At 37.1% G+C, this 18669-nt stretch overlaps 1 protein-coding gene across 1 annotated transcript in view; it reads left to right on the forward strand.

Annotated features, from left to right (window-relative positions):
• The window catches only part of TOP2B (DNA topoisomerase II beta), a 131639-nt gene that overhangs the window by 107632 nt on the left and 5338 nt on the right, over positions 1-18669 (forward strand). Inside the window, exons 22-33 of the mRNA XM_065399709.1 lie at positions 2361-2495; positions 3011-3211; positions 4907-5102; positions 5239-5330; positions 7242-7397; positions 7546-7629; positions 12882-13079; positions 13436-13580; positions 14885-15043; positions 16820-17024; positions 17834-17913; positions 18240-18350. Coding sequence (XP_065255781.1) covers positions 2361-2495; positions 3011-3211; positions 4907-5102; positions 5239-5330; positions 7242-7397; positions 7546-7629; positions 12882-13079; positions 13436-13580; positions 14885-15043; positions 16820-17024; positions 17834-17913; positions 18240-18350 — 1762 coding nt within the window. The remainder of the gene's footprint in view (positions 1-2360; positions 2496-3010; positions 3212-4906; positions 5103-5238; positions 5331-7241; positions 7398-7545; positions 7630-12881; positions 13080-13435; positions 13581-14884; positions 15044-16819; positions 17025-17833; positions 17914-18239; positions 18351-18669) is intronic.

Consider the following 18669-nt stretch of genomic DNA (forward strand, 5'->3'; position numbering starts at 1 on the left):
ACTGACAAATGATTACTACCTCTGGAGAGGAATTTATTGTCTTATGTCTTATTCCCATTGAAACCAGTACATTGTAATTTTACTGATTCTTTTAAAGGCTTATTCCTCCATTCTACTCATTGATTTGTCAATGTGCTCTCAAAACCATAATTGTTGTGGAAAGAACTATTGAATATTGCGATCTGTGGCTAAAAAGCTGTATCAATAATTTCTTTAAGATAAGTTACACTATATCTTCAGCCAACCTTAAAGCCTCTATGGCTTGCATTGGAATCTCTAAAGCCTCCTTTGTCTTGACTATGTTCCCTTTTATGTTCCTCCATAGCTAGAAGAAAAATAGTGTTATTAAACAGGAAAACCAACAGTTTCCAAATCATAACTCTTATGTGTTCATTTGTTTAAAGTTTGTTTGGGAAGCTCTCAATTCTGCCACGTACCTGAAGAGGCTCCAAATGCTAGAAGAAAAGAAGAGCCCAGCTCAATCTGAAATCATTTCAGCATAAATTCAGCTGAAATCTAGACAGCAGAAACAACCCTTTCATGTTTATTACTAGTTTGGACATCAGTGCTGAGTTAGATTTGCCCATTTCATAGAAGCAAAATTTTATTTTTTTAATTTTATTTTTCAGTTCAGATTCCACTTGCTGAACTTCTGCACTTCGATCCCTGTTCACGGCCTTTGTTTGAGAAAGCAGCTTTAGCTTTCACAACACCGAGGATTTCCTCTCACCAACTGCTGGGAATGCCACATAAATGAATTTTTTCAGTAATTGGAATCTGTTGGCCTTCCTTTTAGGACAACCTGAGAATTCAGTGCATTTAACCTGCATTCTGTCCTGTTCGGCCAAAGGGCCTTGTCTACTGTAACCGTGCCTTAGTGGGGCACAACTGAGGATGCGAAATTCAGGACAAACTGCTGAGAAATAGGACAAACACAATCCAAAACTGATGGTATATCTTTTATAAGATATACCAAACCAGCCACAAAAGTAAACTCCTGTTTCAACACACTGACTAACAAGAAAACATAAAGGCAGTTTCCTCACGCATTCTAGTTCTTATATCACCACCAAAAACACTGGATTCAGAGATGAGTGGTTCTTTACAACCAGTCTAATCAAATAATAGATTCTTCTGATCCCAAAGGACCAGCCACACACCCAGGTCAATATATAACTTAGATCTTACCCCAAAAACACGCTGATGCCGATCCTTTAGTATCTAAAATCTAAAGGTTTATTTATAAAAAGAAAGAAAGGTGAGAGTTAAAATTGGTTAAAGGAATCAATTACATACAGTAATGGCAAAGTTCTTGGTTCAGGCTTGTAGAAGTGATGGAATAAACTGCTGGCTTAAGTCTCTGGAGTACATCCCCAGCTTGGATGGGTCATTCAGTCCATTGTTCAGAGCTTCAGTTTGTAGCAAAGTTCCTCCAGAGGTAAGAAGCAGGATTGAAGACAAAGTGGAGAAGATGCAGTTGTCTTTTATAGACTTTTGCCATGCAGCCTGTGCGTCCTTTGTTTCAAACACAAGCTGACCAGCACATGGCTTGGAAGCCTTAGAGTTCTGTCTATAGGCATGTCCCTGCATGTCTTGCTGAGTCATAAGGTATATCTGCCTTCTCTCAATGGGTCAGTTGTATACCTGATGGTCCTTAATGGGACATCAAGCAGGCTAGGCAGTGCTGATGCCAAGCTGTCTGGGGGTGTCACCCAGAAGCATAGCACAAGTTTGAAATACAGACACTCATAATACAAAGGTGATACAAACATATAAAGATTATCATATCTGGCAAATTATAACATTTTTGCAGATATCTTACATGGCATATCTGGCTGTGACCGGTGTTCCAGTGCGGGATAGCTATGGTCACTCAATTAGGGTGAACTGCAAAGAATGAGGCAGACAATTGTCATAAAGCTGGTGGATATTCCAGTACTTATAACTTCACATACAAAAATGATACATGTATACAGATAGCAAAACATAACTGTTTCATAGACACCTCACTCGACAATCTTTGTACAATATTTGCTGCAAATATATAACATTGGGTGCGACAGTGATCTATATGGTCATATTTTAATCAGATAACGTCACATCTACACTAGCATTTTTCTAAAAAACTCACTGTCACTGGTGCAATTCCATCTTCCAAATAAGTATCACCTATTCACAAAAGGTTCTAATTATAATATGTTCCCACCATTTAATATGTTTATTTTCATTTGTACTGTAATATATCTGCAGTGTATTGTAAAGGGTGTTGTAAACTTACAGCTTTATATGAAACAAATAATTCTTCCCAATTTTTTGTTTTGAAGAACATTGTTAATGTGTATTATTACTTGCACCTGCAGCTTCCAAACTACAAAAACTTTAAAGGAACTATCCAGGAACTTGGTCAGAATCAGTATGCAGTTAGTGGTGAAATATTTGTGGTGGACAGGAATACAGTAGAGATTACAGAGCTTCCAGTGAGAACGTGGACCCAGGTTAGTAACAATGAAATAAATTTCGTTTAAGACAACTTTCCTAGACTACTTAATCACCTATTCAGATGAATTCTTCAGGCTGGTGGTAGTATGTATTTCAGGAAACAAAGCATGGGTTTCCTTTTGCTTGGCCTCAGTAGAAGGTGTGTTTATTGTCATGCTATCTATTGTACTTTACTGTAAGGAATACCATTTTTTCTTCTTGAATTAATCCATAATCCTCTGTATGTCTTCAAATATGCCATTCATCCTTTGCTTAGGGACATCAAATGCCTGCGCGACTGGTGCCGGTTCTGGTCTGCATTCTGCAGATTGTCTTGTCAAAAGGTTCAAATAATGATTTTTTTTTTTTTTACCAAGTGGCTCTATGAGTGACTCTTGGTGACACAGGGCATTATAATCCCTTAACATTGTGTGACTTTGGAGCATATCCATTTGCATTGTTCAGCCATGCTGAGGAATTACAATTCTTGCTTTATGTTGTTCATTTCTACTGTTTGCTATCTTTCTTGTAGGTATACAAAGAACAAGTGCTAGAACCTATGTTGAATGGGACCGAAAAAACTCCAGCATTAATTTCTGATTACAAAGAGTACCACACTGATGCAACTGTGAAATTTGTTGTGAAAATGACAGAAGAAAAACTTGCTCAAGCAGAAGCTGCTGGATTGCACAAAGTCTTTAAACTTCAAACAAGTCTTACTTGTAATTCTATGGTAACTTTTCTATGTTTGACTACCAGAATCATTACGGTAGCTTGTTGTGAGCTCACCTGTTTTTGTGATGGCCTGCTGGTGGCACTTTATTGGTCCAATACATGACATAACACATCTCTTTCATGTTTTGTTACTGAAAAAAAGAATTACTGCGCATTTAAGTTGTTAGTTCTGTGATACAACAGATTTGTCTCTGGCTTATTCATTCATATTGGGCAGTATAACTTAAATTTTGAAGCTTCATCAGAAAAATCTGGTGCATTGGACAATGTTGTATACTTTAAAAAATGTATTTAATATCATATTGTCATTATAGAATGACAATAATAATTTGGTTCAATGGCTGTAAAATATTCAGTAGATCTTAGAAGAAACACATCCATTGTAGTGCTCAGGTATCTTTCAACCTGAAGTAACTGCATTTTTTTTCTGCCAGCTAGACAGTTCAAATTTCTTTTCACCCAGAAGCTGTGCAGCTAGGCAATACCATTTAAATATAAAAGATATTATTCATATAAACACTTACTTTCTGCCTTACCTTACACTACATCTGTACACTACGAGCGAGAGGGCAATTCCCCAGCTTGTCCATATATACTTGTGCTAGCTCTCATCGAGCTAGCATGAGCTAGCAGTGTAGCCTCCGTAGCACTGGTAGTGGCAGTGGAGGCACAGCTGAGCTGTGCCAAGTACAAACCCACCTGAAACTGGGTTTAATATAATATCTTTATATTAACAAAAGATAGTGCAATCTACAAGTCGAAGCATGAAGGGGCATACAAATGTTTAGCATATCTGGCATGTAAATACCTTGGAAAGCCAGCTACAACAGTGTCATGCGAACACCTATTTTCACTTTTCAGGTGACATTGTAAATAAGAAGCGGGCAGCATCGTCTCCCATAAATGTAAACAAACTTGTTTGTCTTAGCGATTGGGTGAACAAGAAGTAGGACTGAGTGGACTTGTAGGCTCTAAAGTTTTACATTGTTTTGTTCTTGAGTGCAAAAATTATGTAAAAAAAATTCTACACTTTTTTCTTTTTTACAGTGCAAATATTTGTAATAAAAATAATAAAGTGAGCACTACACACTTTGTATTTTGTGTTGTAATTGAAATCAGTATATTTGAAAATGTAGAAAAACATCCAAAATAGTTATTACAAATTTCAATTGGTATTCTATTCTTGTTTAATAGTTTGATTAAAACTGTGATTAATCACAATTAATTTTTTTAATTGAGTTAATTTGTTTTGAGTTAATCGCTTGAGTTAACTGCGACTAATTGACTGCACTACTTTATATATATATTAAAATTAGGCCCTGAATGCCTCTGCTAAATTCAGGGATGTTCACAAATATTTCAAATAGTGTTTGAAAATATTAGTGCATTAGCTGGATGGGATTTGTTTCTATCACTATGCATGTTCATGTGCTATATGATTGTACATTAGGAACTGATTTTGATCTCATACCAGTTGTACATAGGTACAACTACAGTGATGTCAATGCAGTTAATCTTGATTTACATCTCTGTAAATAAGATCATGATCTCTCTGTAAGAAACTTTTTAAAAATCCACCTCTGTATACAGTGTGTGTGTATATGTAACATTAGAATATACATAAACTCACACTTATGTGGTGTTTTAACAAAGTTTAACTTACAAAATATTATTTTGTTTGGATCTTCTGTAGGTGCTATTTGATCATATGGGATGTCTGAAGAAGTATGAAACTGTGCAAGATATTCTGAAGGAATTCTTTGATTTACGATTAAATTACTATAGTTTGCGCAAGGAGTGGCTTGTAGGAATGTTGGGGGCAGAATCTACCAAGCTTAACAATCAAGCTCGCTTCATTCTAGAGAAGATACAGGGGAAAATTACCATAGGTAAGAAGAAAAAATATAAAACTTAAAAGTTAGAACTGATAAATATAGAAAAAACATTTTGAGAAGTAATTTAGATCAAAATAACAGAGACAAAAAGTTTTCTTGACCCAAACTTTATTTTGTCTCTCACACATAGAGAATAGATCAAAGAGAGATTTGATTCAGATGTTAGTCCAGAGAGGTTTTGAATCTGACCCAGTGAAAGCCTGGAAGGAAGCACAAGAAAAGGTAATGGTCTGAGTCCCTCTTGATTCTTTGCAGATTAAGTAATGTGGTATTTGTAGGGGAGAGATGTGGAAATTGTTTTATAGTTATGCATAAGATTTATTATTCTTGTGTGGAATTGTGAATATTTAATAGGTAGGTTAGTGTTAAAGAACTATAAACATCTGTATAATTTAAATGGTTATTTTTTTGTTCATGTATGTTAATGACAATAAAAAAATAAAGATTCTCTCTCTCTCTCTCCCCTTCCCTTTGCCAGTTTACCATTTAAATTAGTATCTTGAAGAGAAATTAACTAAAAAAGAACATTGCCACATATCACTCTCCTGCATGTAGATAAATTAAAAACACAAAACTGGGCTAATTCAAACTTGAAATCTAAACACACAAAAAGGAGAAAATTCACAGTTCTCTGTCATGGGGTGCACCGCTCACTGCTGGTCTGGCGCCTCCTCCTGGTCACTCTAGGGATTAGCTCTTAAGGTCAACGCCCCCTTCCACAGCTTGCATGCTGTCATTCTCTCTCACACACAGGTCTGCAGCTCCTCTCTCGTCCTCATTCGTCCACAGTGTCCTCTTTGTGACTCAGCCCTCTAGCCGGGTCACCCAGTGTTCCCCCCTTCCAGGGTTGCAGTCCCTTCTCTCTAGCAGTCCTAGGCAGTCTTCCCTCTCACTGCCCCATGATGCCACTCCTTCAGCGACTGGAAGGGGAACCTGGGCCTGCCCTCTACTCTGTGTTCCAGGCCAGGGGCCTTCAGCTCAGTAGTACTGGGCTTTCCTCTCTCAGCCCTCACTGCTCCTTCCCTGGATGGCTTCCTACCACACCTGGTTCATCTTCTTACTCTGGGTATTGCAGCTCCAAACCCTCATCCCTCTTGCCAGGGAGTGACTGCTGCCTGCCTTCTTGCAGCCTTTCCCAGCAGCCCCCTTCTCTTGCCAGCAACCTGCCTATTCCTGCACGGCTGAACCTGATTCTAATTAGTTCCCTGGTCCCTTAGTCCTCATCCAGGTGCAGCCTGTGGAATTAATTGGCCTGCCTGGCCCACCCCTTCCAAACCTGTGTGAAAATAATCATTTTCAGAGGAACATTAATTTGGCCTCCTCAGACATTATTTACAGAGTATTACACTTGAATTTATTGATGCAACCCATACTTTCATGACTGATCATTCTCTGACACTATGTTCATATGAGCATACAGCATGATATTTGCTTATGAGAGAAATATGAGAGATTGACCTTTGGAATACAAAATGAATATTATCTTTGTTCTTTTTAGTTATGTATAAGTCAGGGTCAAATTTACTAGAGTATTTCATTTTTTAAAATGTTTTATTTGAAGTAACTTATTAGAGTAAGAAGAAGATTAAGAACTCTTTTTGGCCTCTAAAATGATTCATAGTCGATTTCACTTTATCTTCCAACGTTTAAATGTTAGAAATCACGTATGGAAAAAGTTTTTTTTAATTTTAATCACAGTTATTTTTCAATGCTGCTACTGAATTTGGCTGTTTAATTATTTACTTATCTAAATATTTTTAATTTAATGTATTTATTTTTATTTGTTTTATATTGTGTGTGTGTTTTAATTATTTTCTACTTATTGCTACCATATTTTAATTATATATAATGTATCATCATGTTCCCATTACACATCTGGTGTTTGGTATTTAATAATAGAATTTCTGGTAAGAGAAGGAGAAGTGTTGATTCCCTCCAAAACTAAAATTCATAACACCCTTGGTTATGGAAGCAGTTCCAGATAACAACTAAAATATTAGTGTCCCTTCCCAAAAGACACAGTTGTATAATGTGATTGGAATGCACTGCCATCTTATTCAGTCTCTTTTATAGTTCTAAAGTATGTGTAAAATCATAATTTGAAATTACAGTTTTAATATGATTTCATTGCAGGCAGCAGAAGAGGAAGAAACACAGAATCTGAATGATGATGCCTCCTCTTCCTCAGGCTCTACCTCAGGCCCTGATTTTAACTACATCCTAAACATGTCTCTATGGTGTCTTACTAAGGAGAAAGTAGAAGAGCTAATTAAACAGAGAGATTCAAAGGTTTGAAAACTGTGGAAAAACCATTTTGAAACCATTTCATCAGCATCATTAGATCTAATATAAAGCATTTATATTGTGAATGTTCAAGTTTGGTATTCTTCATATTGTTTAGTAACGTAAATTGCTACATACTACCTTTATGTTTTAGGGGAGAGAACTCACTGACCTCAGGAGGAAGTCTCCTTCAGATCTCTGGAAAGAAGATTTAGCAGCTTTCATTGAAGAGCTTGATGTATGTTTAAATACCTTTATGAATACGTTTTTAATGAGAATTAACATGTTAATTGTTATTGTTTTCCTTAAAAAGCATTTATAGAAATAATGTACAATAAATTGGGAGCAGGAAATCTTTTGATATGTCGAGCCAGGATGGCTGTTTTCTTTCATCAACATATAATTAGGGCTGTCAATTAATCGCAGTTAACTCGTGATTAACTCAATCGTGATTAAAAAAATTAATCGCAGCTTTAATTGCACTGTTAATAGAATACCAATTGAAATGTATTAAATATTTTTGGATGTTTTTCTACATTTTCAAATATATTGATTTCAATTACAGCGTAGAATACGAAATGTACAGTACTCACTTTATATTATTATTTTTTATTACAAATGTTTGCACTGTAAAAATGATAAAAGAAATAGTATTTTTCAATTCACCTCATACAAGTACTGTAGTGCAATCTCTTTATCGTGAACTTACAAATGTAGATTTTTTTTATTACATAACTGCATTCAAAAATAAAACAATGTAAAACTTCAGAGTCTACAGGTCCACTCAGTCCTACTTCTTGTTCAGCCAATTGCTAAGACAAACAAGTTTGTTTACGTTACAGGAGATAATGCTGTCCGCTTCTTATTTACAATGTCATCAGAAAGTGAGGTGTTTGCATGGCACTTTTGTAGCCGGCATTGTAAGGTATTTACATGCCAAATATGCTAAACATTTGTATGCCCCTTCATGCTTGGGCCACCATTCCAGAGGATATACTTTCATGCTGATGACGCTCATTAAAAAAATGATGCATTAATTAAATTTGTGACTGAACTCCTTGCGGCGAGAATTGTATGTCTCCTGTTCTGTTTTACCCGCATTCTGCCGTGTATTTCATGTTATAGCAGTCTTAGATGATGACCCAGCACATGTTGTTCATTTTAAGAAACATTCACTGCAGATTTGACAAAATGCAAAGAGGGTACCAATGCGAGATTTCTAAAGATAGATACAGCACTCGGCCCAAGGTTTAAGAATCTGAAGTGCCTTCCAAAACCTGAGAGGGACGAGGTGTGGAGCATGCTTTCAGAAGTCTTAAAAGAGCAACACCCTGATGCGAAAACTACAGAACCTGAACTACCAAAAAAGAAAATCAACTGTGCATGCTGGTGGCATCTGACTCAGATGTTGAAAATGAACACGCATTGGTCCATACTGCTCTGGATTGTCATCAAGCAGAACCCATCATCAGCATGGACGCATGTCCGCTGGAATGGTGGTTGAAGCATGAAGGGTCATATGAATCTTTAGCGCATCTGGCTCATAAATATCTTGCGATGCTGGCTACAACAGTGCCATGTAGGGTGACCAGATGTCCCGATTTTTGGGTCTTTTTCTTATATAGGCTCCTATCCCCCCCCCCCCCCCCCGTCCCGATTTTTCACATTTGCTGTCTAGTCACCCTAGTGCCATGCGACGCCTTTTTTGACTTTCAGGTGACATTGTAGACAAGAAGCGGGCAGCATTATCTCCTGAAGTTCAAATTTCATGATAAAGAGATTGCACTACAGTACTTGTAATGGGGAAATAGAAAAATACTATTTATTTTGGTTTTTTACAGTGGAAATATTTGTAATAAAAAATTAATATAAAGTGAGCACTGTACACTTTGTATTCTGTGTTGTAATTGAAATTAATATATTTGAAAATGTAGAAAACATCCAAAAATATTTAAATAAATGGTATTCTAATATTGTTTAACAGCATGATTAATTGCAATTAATTTTTTTAATCGCTTGACAGCCCTACATATAATCATAGGTGGGGCTGGAAGGGACCTCAAGAGGTCATCTATTCCCGCCCCCCATGCTGAGGCAGGACTAGGTATACCGAGACTGTCCCTGATAGGTGTTTGTCTAATCTGTTCTTAAAAACCTCCAATGACCGGGATTTCATAACTTCCTTTGGAAACCTGTTCCAGTATTTAATTGTCCTTATAGTTAGAACGTTTTTCCTAATATCTAACCTAAATCTCCCTTGCTGCAGATTAAGTCCATTCTTCTCCTACCTTCAGTGGACATGAAGAACAATTGACTACCATCCTCTTTATAACAGCTCTTAATATATTTGAAGACTGTTATCCAGTCCCCTCTCAATCTTCTTTTCTCAATACTAGACATGCCCTTTTTTTTTAACCTTTTCACATAGGTCAGGTTTTCTAAACCTTTTATCATTTTTGTTGCTCTCCTCTGGACTGTCTCCAATTTGTCCACATCTTTTTTTAAAATGTGGTACGCAAAACTGGATGCAATACTTCAGCTGAGGCCTCACTAGTAGAGTGGGGCATTTACCTCCCGTGTCTTATATACAATATTCCTGTCAATACACTCCAGAATATTAGCCTTTTTTGCAGCAGTATCACATTGTTGACTCGTATTCAATTTGTGATCCACTTTAATCCCCACATCCTTTTCAGTAGTATTACTGCCTGGCCCTAGCCAGTTCTTAACCATTTTGAATTTGTGCATATGATTTTTCCTTCCCAAGTGTAGTACTTTCGACTTGTCTTTATTGAATTTCATTTGTTGATTTCAGACCAATTCTCCAATTTGTCAAGGTCATTTTGAATTCTAATCCTGTCTTCCCAGGTGCTTGCAACACCTCCCATCTTGGTGTCATCTGCAGATTTTATAAGCATACTCTCCACTCCTTTATCTGAGTCGTTAATGAAAATGTTGCAAAGTACCTGATCCAGGACAGATCCTGACTGGACCCCACTAGATATGTCCTCTGAGTTTAACAGTGAGCCATTGATGATAACTGTTTCTGAGTATGGCCTTTCAACTAGTTGTGTATCCACCTGTAGTAACTTCATCTAGGCCACATTTCCCTGGTTTTCTTATGAGAATGTCTTGGGGGACTGTATCAAAAGTCTTACAAAAATCAAGATATATCACATCTGCAGCTTCACCCCGTCCAGTAGGCCAGTAACTCTGTCAAAGAATGAGATTAGGTTGGTTTGGCATGATTTGTTCTTGACAGATCCTTGCTCGCTATTATTTATAATCCTATTATCTTTTAAGTGCTTACAAATTAGTTGTTTAATAATTTGTTCCAATACCTTTCCAGGTATCAAAGTTAGGCTTACTGATGCATGATTCTCTGGGTCCTCTTTGTTCTCTTTTTTTAAAGATAGATACTGTTTGGCCTTCTCCAGTCCTCAGGGCCCTCACCTGTCCTCCATGAGTTCTCTAAGATAATCACTAATGGTTCCAAGATTGCTTCAGGTTAAGTACCCGAGGTTGACTTTCATCAGGCCCTGTCAACTTGAATACATCTAACCTATTTGAATATTTTTAATGTTCTTTCTCTATTCTGGATTGTGTTCTTTCCCCCATGTTATTAATATTACAGTTACACTATCACAATTATTGTTTTTAGTGGCGGCTAAAGCAAAATAGGCATTAAACACCTCAGCCTTCTTGCTGTTGTCTGCTATGAGCTCCCCTTCCCTGCTAAGTAGTGGACCTACATTTTCCTTAGAATTTCTCTTGTTCCTAATATATTTAAAGAAGCTCTTCTTATTGCCTTTTATGTCCCTTGCTAGGTGTAGCTCACATTATAAGATTCTTTACTTACTTGTTAATTGCAGATCCTATCCCAGATTTCCTTTTTTCATGCAAAATACTGTCTGCTTAGCGTGTCTCTTTCTTCTATTCCTCATACCTGTGGCAGTAAGAACAAACTGAAAGAAGTGATTTTTGGAATTATTACTGTGAATAATTACCTTTGAATATTGAATGTAAAGTCAAGGTTCAAGTGGTTCCAGGCTACACTTGGATCAGTCTGTCTGGAATTAGATGAAATCTGTAATTCCAAAAGTTAAAGAGACAATTGAGCTTAACTGTAATGCACAGAAAATCCTCACATGCTCAAAATTTTAATGTCTATAGAATTGAGCTAGTTCCCACATAGATCAAATATATTGTAATATAATTATGCCAGTCACATGAGTTTATGGAAAATTAATTTTGTCAAACTAATTTTATCATTTTTGATGAGATCATGAGTTTGGTTGATAAAGATAATCATGTTGATGCAATATACTTAAGACTTCTGTAATGCATTGACTTGGTACTGTACAACATTTTGATTAAGAAATTAGAATGATGCAAAATTAACATGGGTCACCTTAAACTGAGTAAAAACTGGTTAAGTAATAGGTCTCAAATTGTACTGGAAACAGGAAATCATCACTGAATGGGTGTGTTTCTAGTGGGGTTCTGCAGGGATTGGTTCTTGGCCCTACACTATTTACATTTTTATTAATTACCTGGAAGAAAACAAAAATATTACTGATAAAGATGATACAGAGTTTGGGGGAGTGGTGAATAATGAAGAGGAAATGGCACTGAAAAAGAGCAATCTGGATCACTTGGTATTTTGGGTGCAAGCAAACAATGTGCATTTTAATACAGCCAAATGTAGTCATACAACTAGGAACAAAGAATATAGGCCATAGTTACAAGATAGGGACCTCTATCCTGGGAACAGTAACTCTGAAAAGGACTTGGGCATCATGGTGGAAAATCAGCTGAACATGAGCTCCCAGTGTGACCAAAAAGACTAATGAAATCCTTCAATGTATAAAAAGGGGAATATTGAGTAGAAGTAGGGACATTATATTACATCTGTATTTGGTGCAACAGCGGTGTCCAGTTCTGGTGTCCACAATTCAAGAAGGACGTTGATAAATTGGAGAGGGTTCAGAGAAGATCACAAGAATGATTAAATAATTGGAAAACATTCCTTTATAGTGAAAGACTCAAGAAGCTTAATCTATTTAGCTTATCAAAGAGAAGGTTAAGGGTTGACTTGATCACAGGCTATATGTACCTATGTGGGGAACCAAAATGTAATAGTAGAAGGCTCTTCAATCTAGCAAGCAAAGATATAACAAAATCCAGTGCCTGGAAGTCGAAGCTAGGCAAATTCAAACTAGAAATAATGTGCAGTTTTTTAACAGTGAGGGTCACTGACTGTTGAATAACTTGCCAAGTGTTGTGGTGGATTCTCCATCACTGGAAGTTTTTAAATCAAGATTGGATGTTTTTCTAAAAGAGATGCTCTAGTTCAAGCAGAAATTAATTCAGAGAAGTCCGTTGAGAACATCTAAACTAGGTGGTCCCAATGGTTCCTGCTGTCCTTATAGTCTATGAATTGTGTTTAACAAGTTACTTATATCTCTCTTTCCCCTTGTTGCTCATTAGAAAGTAGAAGCTCAAGAAAGAGAAGATATTTTGGCTGGCATGGTTGGCAAACCAATAAAGGGTAAAGTTGGTAAACCCAAGATGAAGAAACTTCAGTTAGAAGAGACCATGCCATCCCCATTTGGTAGAAGAATAGTTCCACAGGTTACATCTGCCATGAAAGCTGATGCTAGTAAGAAATTGCTAAAGAAGAAGAAGGCAAGTCAAAATATTTAATTTATCATTTTCATGCTAGTTCTGTAGGAAGTGCTACTGCTTTTTACGTTACCAGTTAGCACAGGAAGAATCCAAGCCACTAGACCAGTGGCACTATAAAGACACTTTGGCTTTATATTGCCCACAGTCTACAAAAAGGACAGCACTAAATGTCTGGTTGCTTTGTATAGGTAAGCTTATTGTAATTGCTTACTGCTATTTTTTTCACCAACAAGTCTCAGTATTGGCCTGTTTATTCTTTGGCAAAGACTAATAAATATATTACAGTTTGGTCCTGAAGCACACAGTATTGCTATTTCTTTTGACTTCAGATTCATCACCACCTTTTTAATTTTTAGGGTGACCTTGATTCTCTAGCAATAAAAATGGAATTTGATGAGGAATTTGGTGGAACCCCAGCAGAGGGTGGTGGAGAGGACTCACTGAATACATCTGTCTCAGTGTCTAAAACTCCTAAACCCAAGAGGGAGAAAAAGGAGCCTGGTAAGTTACTTGCACACTGGTAATTATACTCATTACATATTATATAAGATTAAGATACACAGCTGGCCAAAGCTACATACTATGCTTATGTTCATTATATTATCAACTTTTTTTGTACCTTTAGTTTGTTAGAGGCTGTAGGAATCTTAAACATACCGTTTTTGTTTTATTTTATATTGGTGTACGAGAAGGGACCATATGCATTTTTAAAAGCATTGCCACAGGAGAAACATTCCATAATAATTACCACCATGTAGCTTTATATAATCCTTCTCATGCTAAGGTTATGTCCAAGTGCTTTAGAAAAGCTATACCATAGTTTAGTAGCACAGTAGCAATGACAGCAGGCGAGGTAGTAAATGCTGTAGTTAGTTGCATAATCATATCCATTCTAGCCCCCTGGTTTTAGTAACTAGTAATTTACTAAAAATACACTATTGAGTTGAGTTTTTCCAGGTTTTATCTCTTTCCAAAGATGATTTTTAAAAAATTGTGCCAGAATGCTTAAGTTTTGGGAGTATAAATAGAATAGAAAAATATGTTTATTTAATTATAAAAAAGGAACTTCTTTCTAACAATCTTCGGGGTTGCCAGATTACTGCAGAGGTAGAGGTGAAGAGCAGGGAGGCAAGGCTGCACTTAAAACAGCTGTGGGTTTCCAGAGTCTAGACAAGCCCCTTGACTCTCAAGAACAAATGTGTTGCTGTGAGTAGTAAAAGGCAGCTTTCTGGATATCTGTCGTATTCTTGAAGGGGTCCCCAGTACCACTGGCTGTAGCTCACGCATACAGAGCTACAGGGTCATGAAGCAGCTCAGTGACCAGGCTATGCATGTCTGTTCTCAGGACATATAACTCAGTTGCCAGAATTTGTGTCCTGGTACCAGAGAATAACCAACGGACGTCTGTGTCCTGAGCAGCATGTAACCTTCTAGTGATACAAGAAATAGGTGAGGAAAGCAAAAAAGAGAAAATAAAAATAGATTGTAAAAAACTAAATAAACAGACAAAAAAGAGAATGCAAAATGAGAAAGTAAAAGACAAAGAGGGAGAGGCGTGTGTGTAAGAGAAGGGGCTTCAATCTTCTGTGAAGTTGTATCACCCAGACCTTCAAAGATGGGTAAATATGCTTCAGGAAGGAAAGGGAAATGAGAACTTGATATTCCTTTCAGAAATGCTTTTACAAAAATGTAGGAAGCCAATTTTAGGCATTATAAAGAATAAGAAAAGACACCATAAATCTGCCCCTTCCCCCCGGCCCCATAACACCTCCCCACCCCGTTCTAAGTATTTCTTTTTATTGTAGGTACCAGGGTGAGAAGAACACCATCTTCCACAAAATCCACTGCAAAAAAAGTGAAGAAACGAAACCCTTGGTCAGATGATGAATCCAAGTCTGAAAGTGATTTAGAAGAAAATGAACCTGTGATTATTCCAAGGGACTCTTTGCTTAGAAGAGCTGCAGGTACTCACTTTTTTTGTAAAAGAAGCACTGTGTATTATAGAATGACTGTACATGAACTACTGTATGAACAGAATATGCAAACTTAAGTCTTAAATATGCCTCTCAGAATATCTTTAATCCTGATCTTTTCTTACTTTGAATAGGGGATTTGAGAACCTGCATATAGCTTGTGTTGTAAATTCTGCTCTAAAATACTGCTAAAATTCTGCTTAAAACACTAAGCTTTATATTAAAGGAGATACATTCAGTTATTTATGTTCCCTCATAAGAGGTAGGTTTCACATCCTTCCTTAAGAGATGAATGTTTCTTGGAATTAATTGTTTACAATAGTCGGTTTTGCAGTGTGGACTGGCAGCTGCTAGAACTCCATGCTTCCTAATTAACAGCAAAAAAAACAACCAAACAAAAAAACCCTCATGAAACAGGTAAATGGAAACAAGATTCAGCTATTACAAACCAGTTACATTATATATATTTTAACTAGGTAATAGCAGCAGAGTACTATAAAAGTACCAAAAGAAAAACCACAATCTGTTCTAAAATATTTAGCTCCTGATATATAAACATACTACAGTCTGAGGTAGACAGCATCAGAGAAATGTATCCTGAAAATTGTTCTTAAATTTAGGGATTTAGGAACAGTTTGCTCAAGCTTTATAATAATAAAGAATGGAGATGGGTTCAGTTATTTATGTTCCCTCTTAAGAGGTAGATTTCACATCCTTCCTTAAGAGATGAATGTAGATGGCATTGATTAGTGTCTACAGAACACTACCATCTGACAATGGCTAGGCATTGGCAAGCTGTGATTTCTGCTTTTTATGCAAAAATTGTTAATTTTATTACCTTGTCCTTTCAACCCCCAAATCACCATTTGTTTGTTTTTTCTACTTGTTGCATCTTGTCATAAACATAGATTGCATACACCATTATTTTATTATTTGTTTGTGAAGTGACTAGCACATTGGGACACTGACAGAAGGCTCTTCAATCTAGCAAGCAAAGATATAACAAAATACAAAATTCTGCAGAAAGGGACCTGAGGATTACAGTGGATGAGAAGCTGGATAGGAGTCAACAGTGTGCCCTCGTTGCCAAGAAGGCTAACGGCATATTAGGCTGCAATAGTAGGAGCATTGCCAGCAGGTCAAGGGAAATGATTATTCTCCTCTATTTGACACTGGTGAGGCCAGATCTGGAGTACTGCATCCAGTTCCCCCCCTCCCCCTCCCCCCCCCACACACAGAAAGGAGGTGGACAAATTGGAGAGAGTCCAGAGGAGAGCAACGAAAATGATTAGGGGGCTGGGGCACATGACTTACGAGGAGAGACTGAGGGAACTGGACTTATTTAGTCTGCAGAAGAGAAGAGTGAGGGGGGATTTGATAGCAGCCTTCAACTACTTGAAGGGGGGTTCCAAAGAGGATGGAGCTAGGCTGTTCTCAGTGGTGGTAGATGACAGAACAAGAAGCAATGGTGTCAAGTTGCAATGGGGGTGGTCTAGGTTGGATATTAGGAAAAATTATTTCACTAGGAGGGTGGTGAAGTAGTGGAATGGGTTACCTAAGGAGGTGGTGGAATCTCCATCCTTAGAGGTTTTTAAGGCCCAGCTTGACAAAGCCCTGGCTGGGATGATTTAGTTGGGGTTGGTCCTGCTTTGAGCAGGAGATTGGACTAGATGACCTCCTGAGGTCTCTTTCAACCCTAATCTTCTATGATTCTATATGCTACCATAATATAAATAACTACATTGAAATGCTTTCCATTTTTCTTAGCTGAAAGACCCAAGTATACTTTTGATTTCTCAGAAGAGGAAGATGATGCTGATGACGATGATGCCAACAATAATAATGATTTAGATGAACTGAAAGTAAAAGCATCTCCGGTCATAAATGACCGAGAGGATGAGTTTGTTCCATCAGACAGTTTAGATAAAGATGAATACGACTTCTCTCCAGTCAAATCAAAACCTTCTCCAGAGTAAGTACGATAACCAAATAGTTTCTTTAATATTATTTTTTAATTTAAGATAACTCTTTAGAGCCAGTGATTTTGGCCCATCTCGAATCAGAAACATGGAGATCATATTGGGGACAATTGGGCAATGGATTAACATATTAATAATATGCATACACACAGTGATCGTATTAAAGGCTAAATTATACCTGCTGGGGAGGGGTGGAGGTGCATCTCACTTAAGTGTGTCAATGAAGCATAATGTTTTCTAGGAATACTTCCTGACCCCCTACTTCCCAGAGTTTGGAGACTGGGGAGGGATAGCCTCATACAGACATGCCAGCTTTGGAACCTAGAACTAGCATAACCTTATCCTCACCCATATGTCCTAAACTGCATCTGCAACCTCCTTATGAGTGCCTCCTATACAGGTGGATTGTAGTGCAGGGAAGGGATTCTCAGCATATTCTCACCTTTCCAATCCACCAATGTGGAAGCAAGCATAGTTTGGCCCAAGTAGTACTATAGTGTTGAAGGTGCTGCTTGCCAAATGGCATTGCTAAGTTTCTCTGCTTCTCACCATGCCCTCAGTTTTAGTATACAAAATAGGTTGACAAAAATAGCGAAACTGAAATTCTCCAATAATGTCAAATGATCAAAAAATTTGGCTGAGTAGTTATATAGTGGTAAATTTTTGCAAAGAGGTAGCAAAAGTGCTATATATTTTACAATACTAGTTTAATCTCTGAAGTGTATAGTACAGTGCCTATACAGTACAATGTATATAGCACAATGCATATACACTTTCTTTTTTCATTTTTTTTTTAAAGTAGAAAAACATCTCACGACAAGAAGAATCAAGATTTTGGAAACCTGTTCTCATTTCCATCTTATTCTCAGAAGACAGATGATGGTATGTTTACTCAGTTAACACTATAGACACACACACACTCAGACTTTGTAGGTTGTTTGGTCAGATTTGGTCAAATCAGAAAAATCCCTGTAAATCTGTGCAGAATAATGCTAGAAAAACAAAGCATATGCCAAAAGTTTTGTAGTTGTTGGATTATCACAGATAAGAAGTTGCAGCGTCCTTATAGGCTCTCTAGAATGTCAGATGTACTTTCTTAATAGCCTTAATTTTAACTGGAATCAAATACATTTTATATCTAGTAGAATTAAATCATGCAGTCAATGTATAGGCTTACATCATGTCCTGAACTTTTTTTTTTCTTTTAGATGCAACAAAATTAGACAGTGAAGAAGAGGATTCTGCTCCTGTTTTCTCATCTTCTTTTACCCTGAAACAAACAGAAAAAACTCAAAGTAAAACAGTAGCTGCTAAAAAAGGTAAATAGCTGTATTTGTAGTAAACCAACCTATTTACTGAAAGCTTAGTTCTCCTACATAACATTACTTCTGCAGATCCCCATAGTAGGAGTTCCTTTCCTTGGGACCCAGTGGTGTGGAACAAAGGGTACAAACCCCTTCCAGCTCCTTAATTATCTTAGTCTCTCTCTTCACTGGCCACTGTGATCACATATCCTAATTCTTTCCAGGTCTGGGATTAGTGTTAAAATTTAGATTGGTGTTTATGAACTTTTTTTTTTTGCCATTAGAGGCTCCATGACCTGAGTGAAACTCTAGGTCCATATCGGACAGCTCCAGG

The sequence above is a fragment of the Emys orbicularis genome, chromosome 2 (assembly GCF_028017835.1).
Source record: "Emys orbicularis isolate rEmyOrb1 chromosome 2, rEmyOrb1.hap1, whole genome shotgun sequence".
Classification (NCBI taxonomy): domain Eukaryota; kingdom Metazoa; phylum Chordata; order Testudines; family Emydidae; genus Emys; species Emys orbicularis.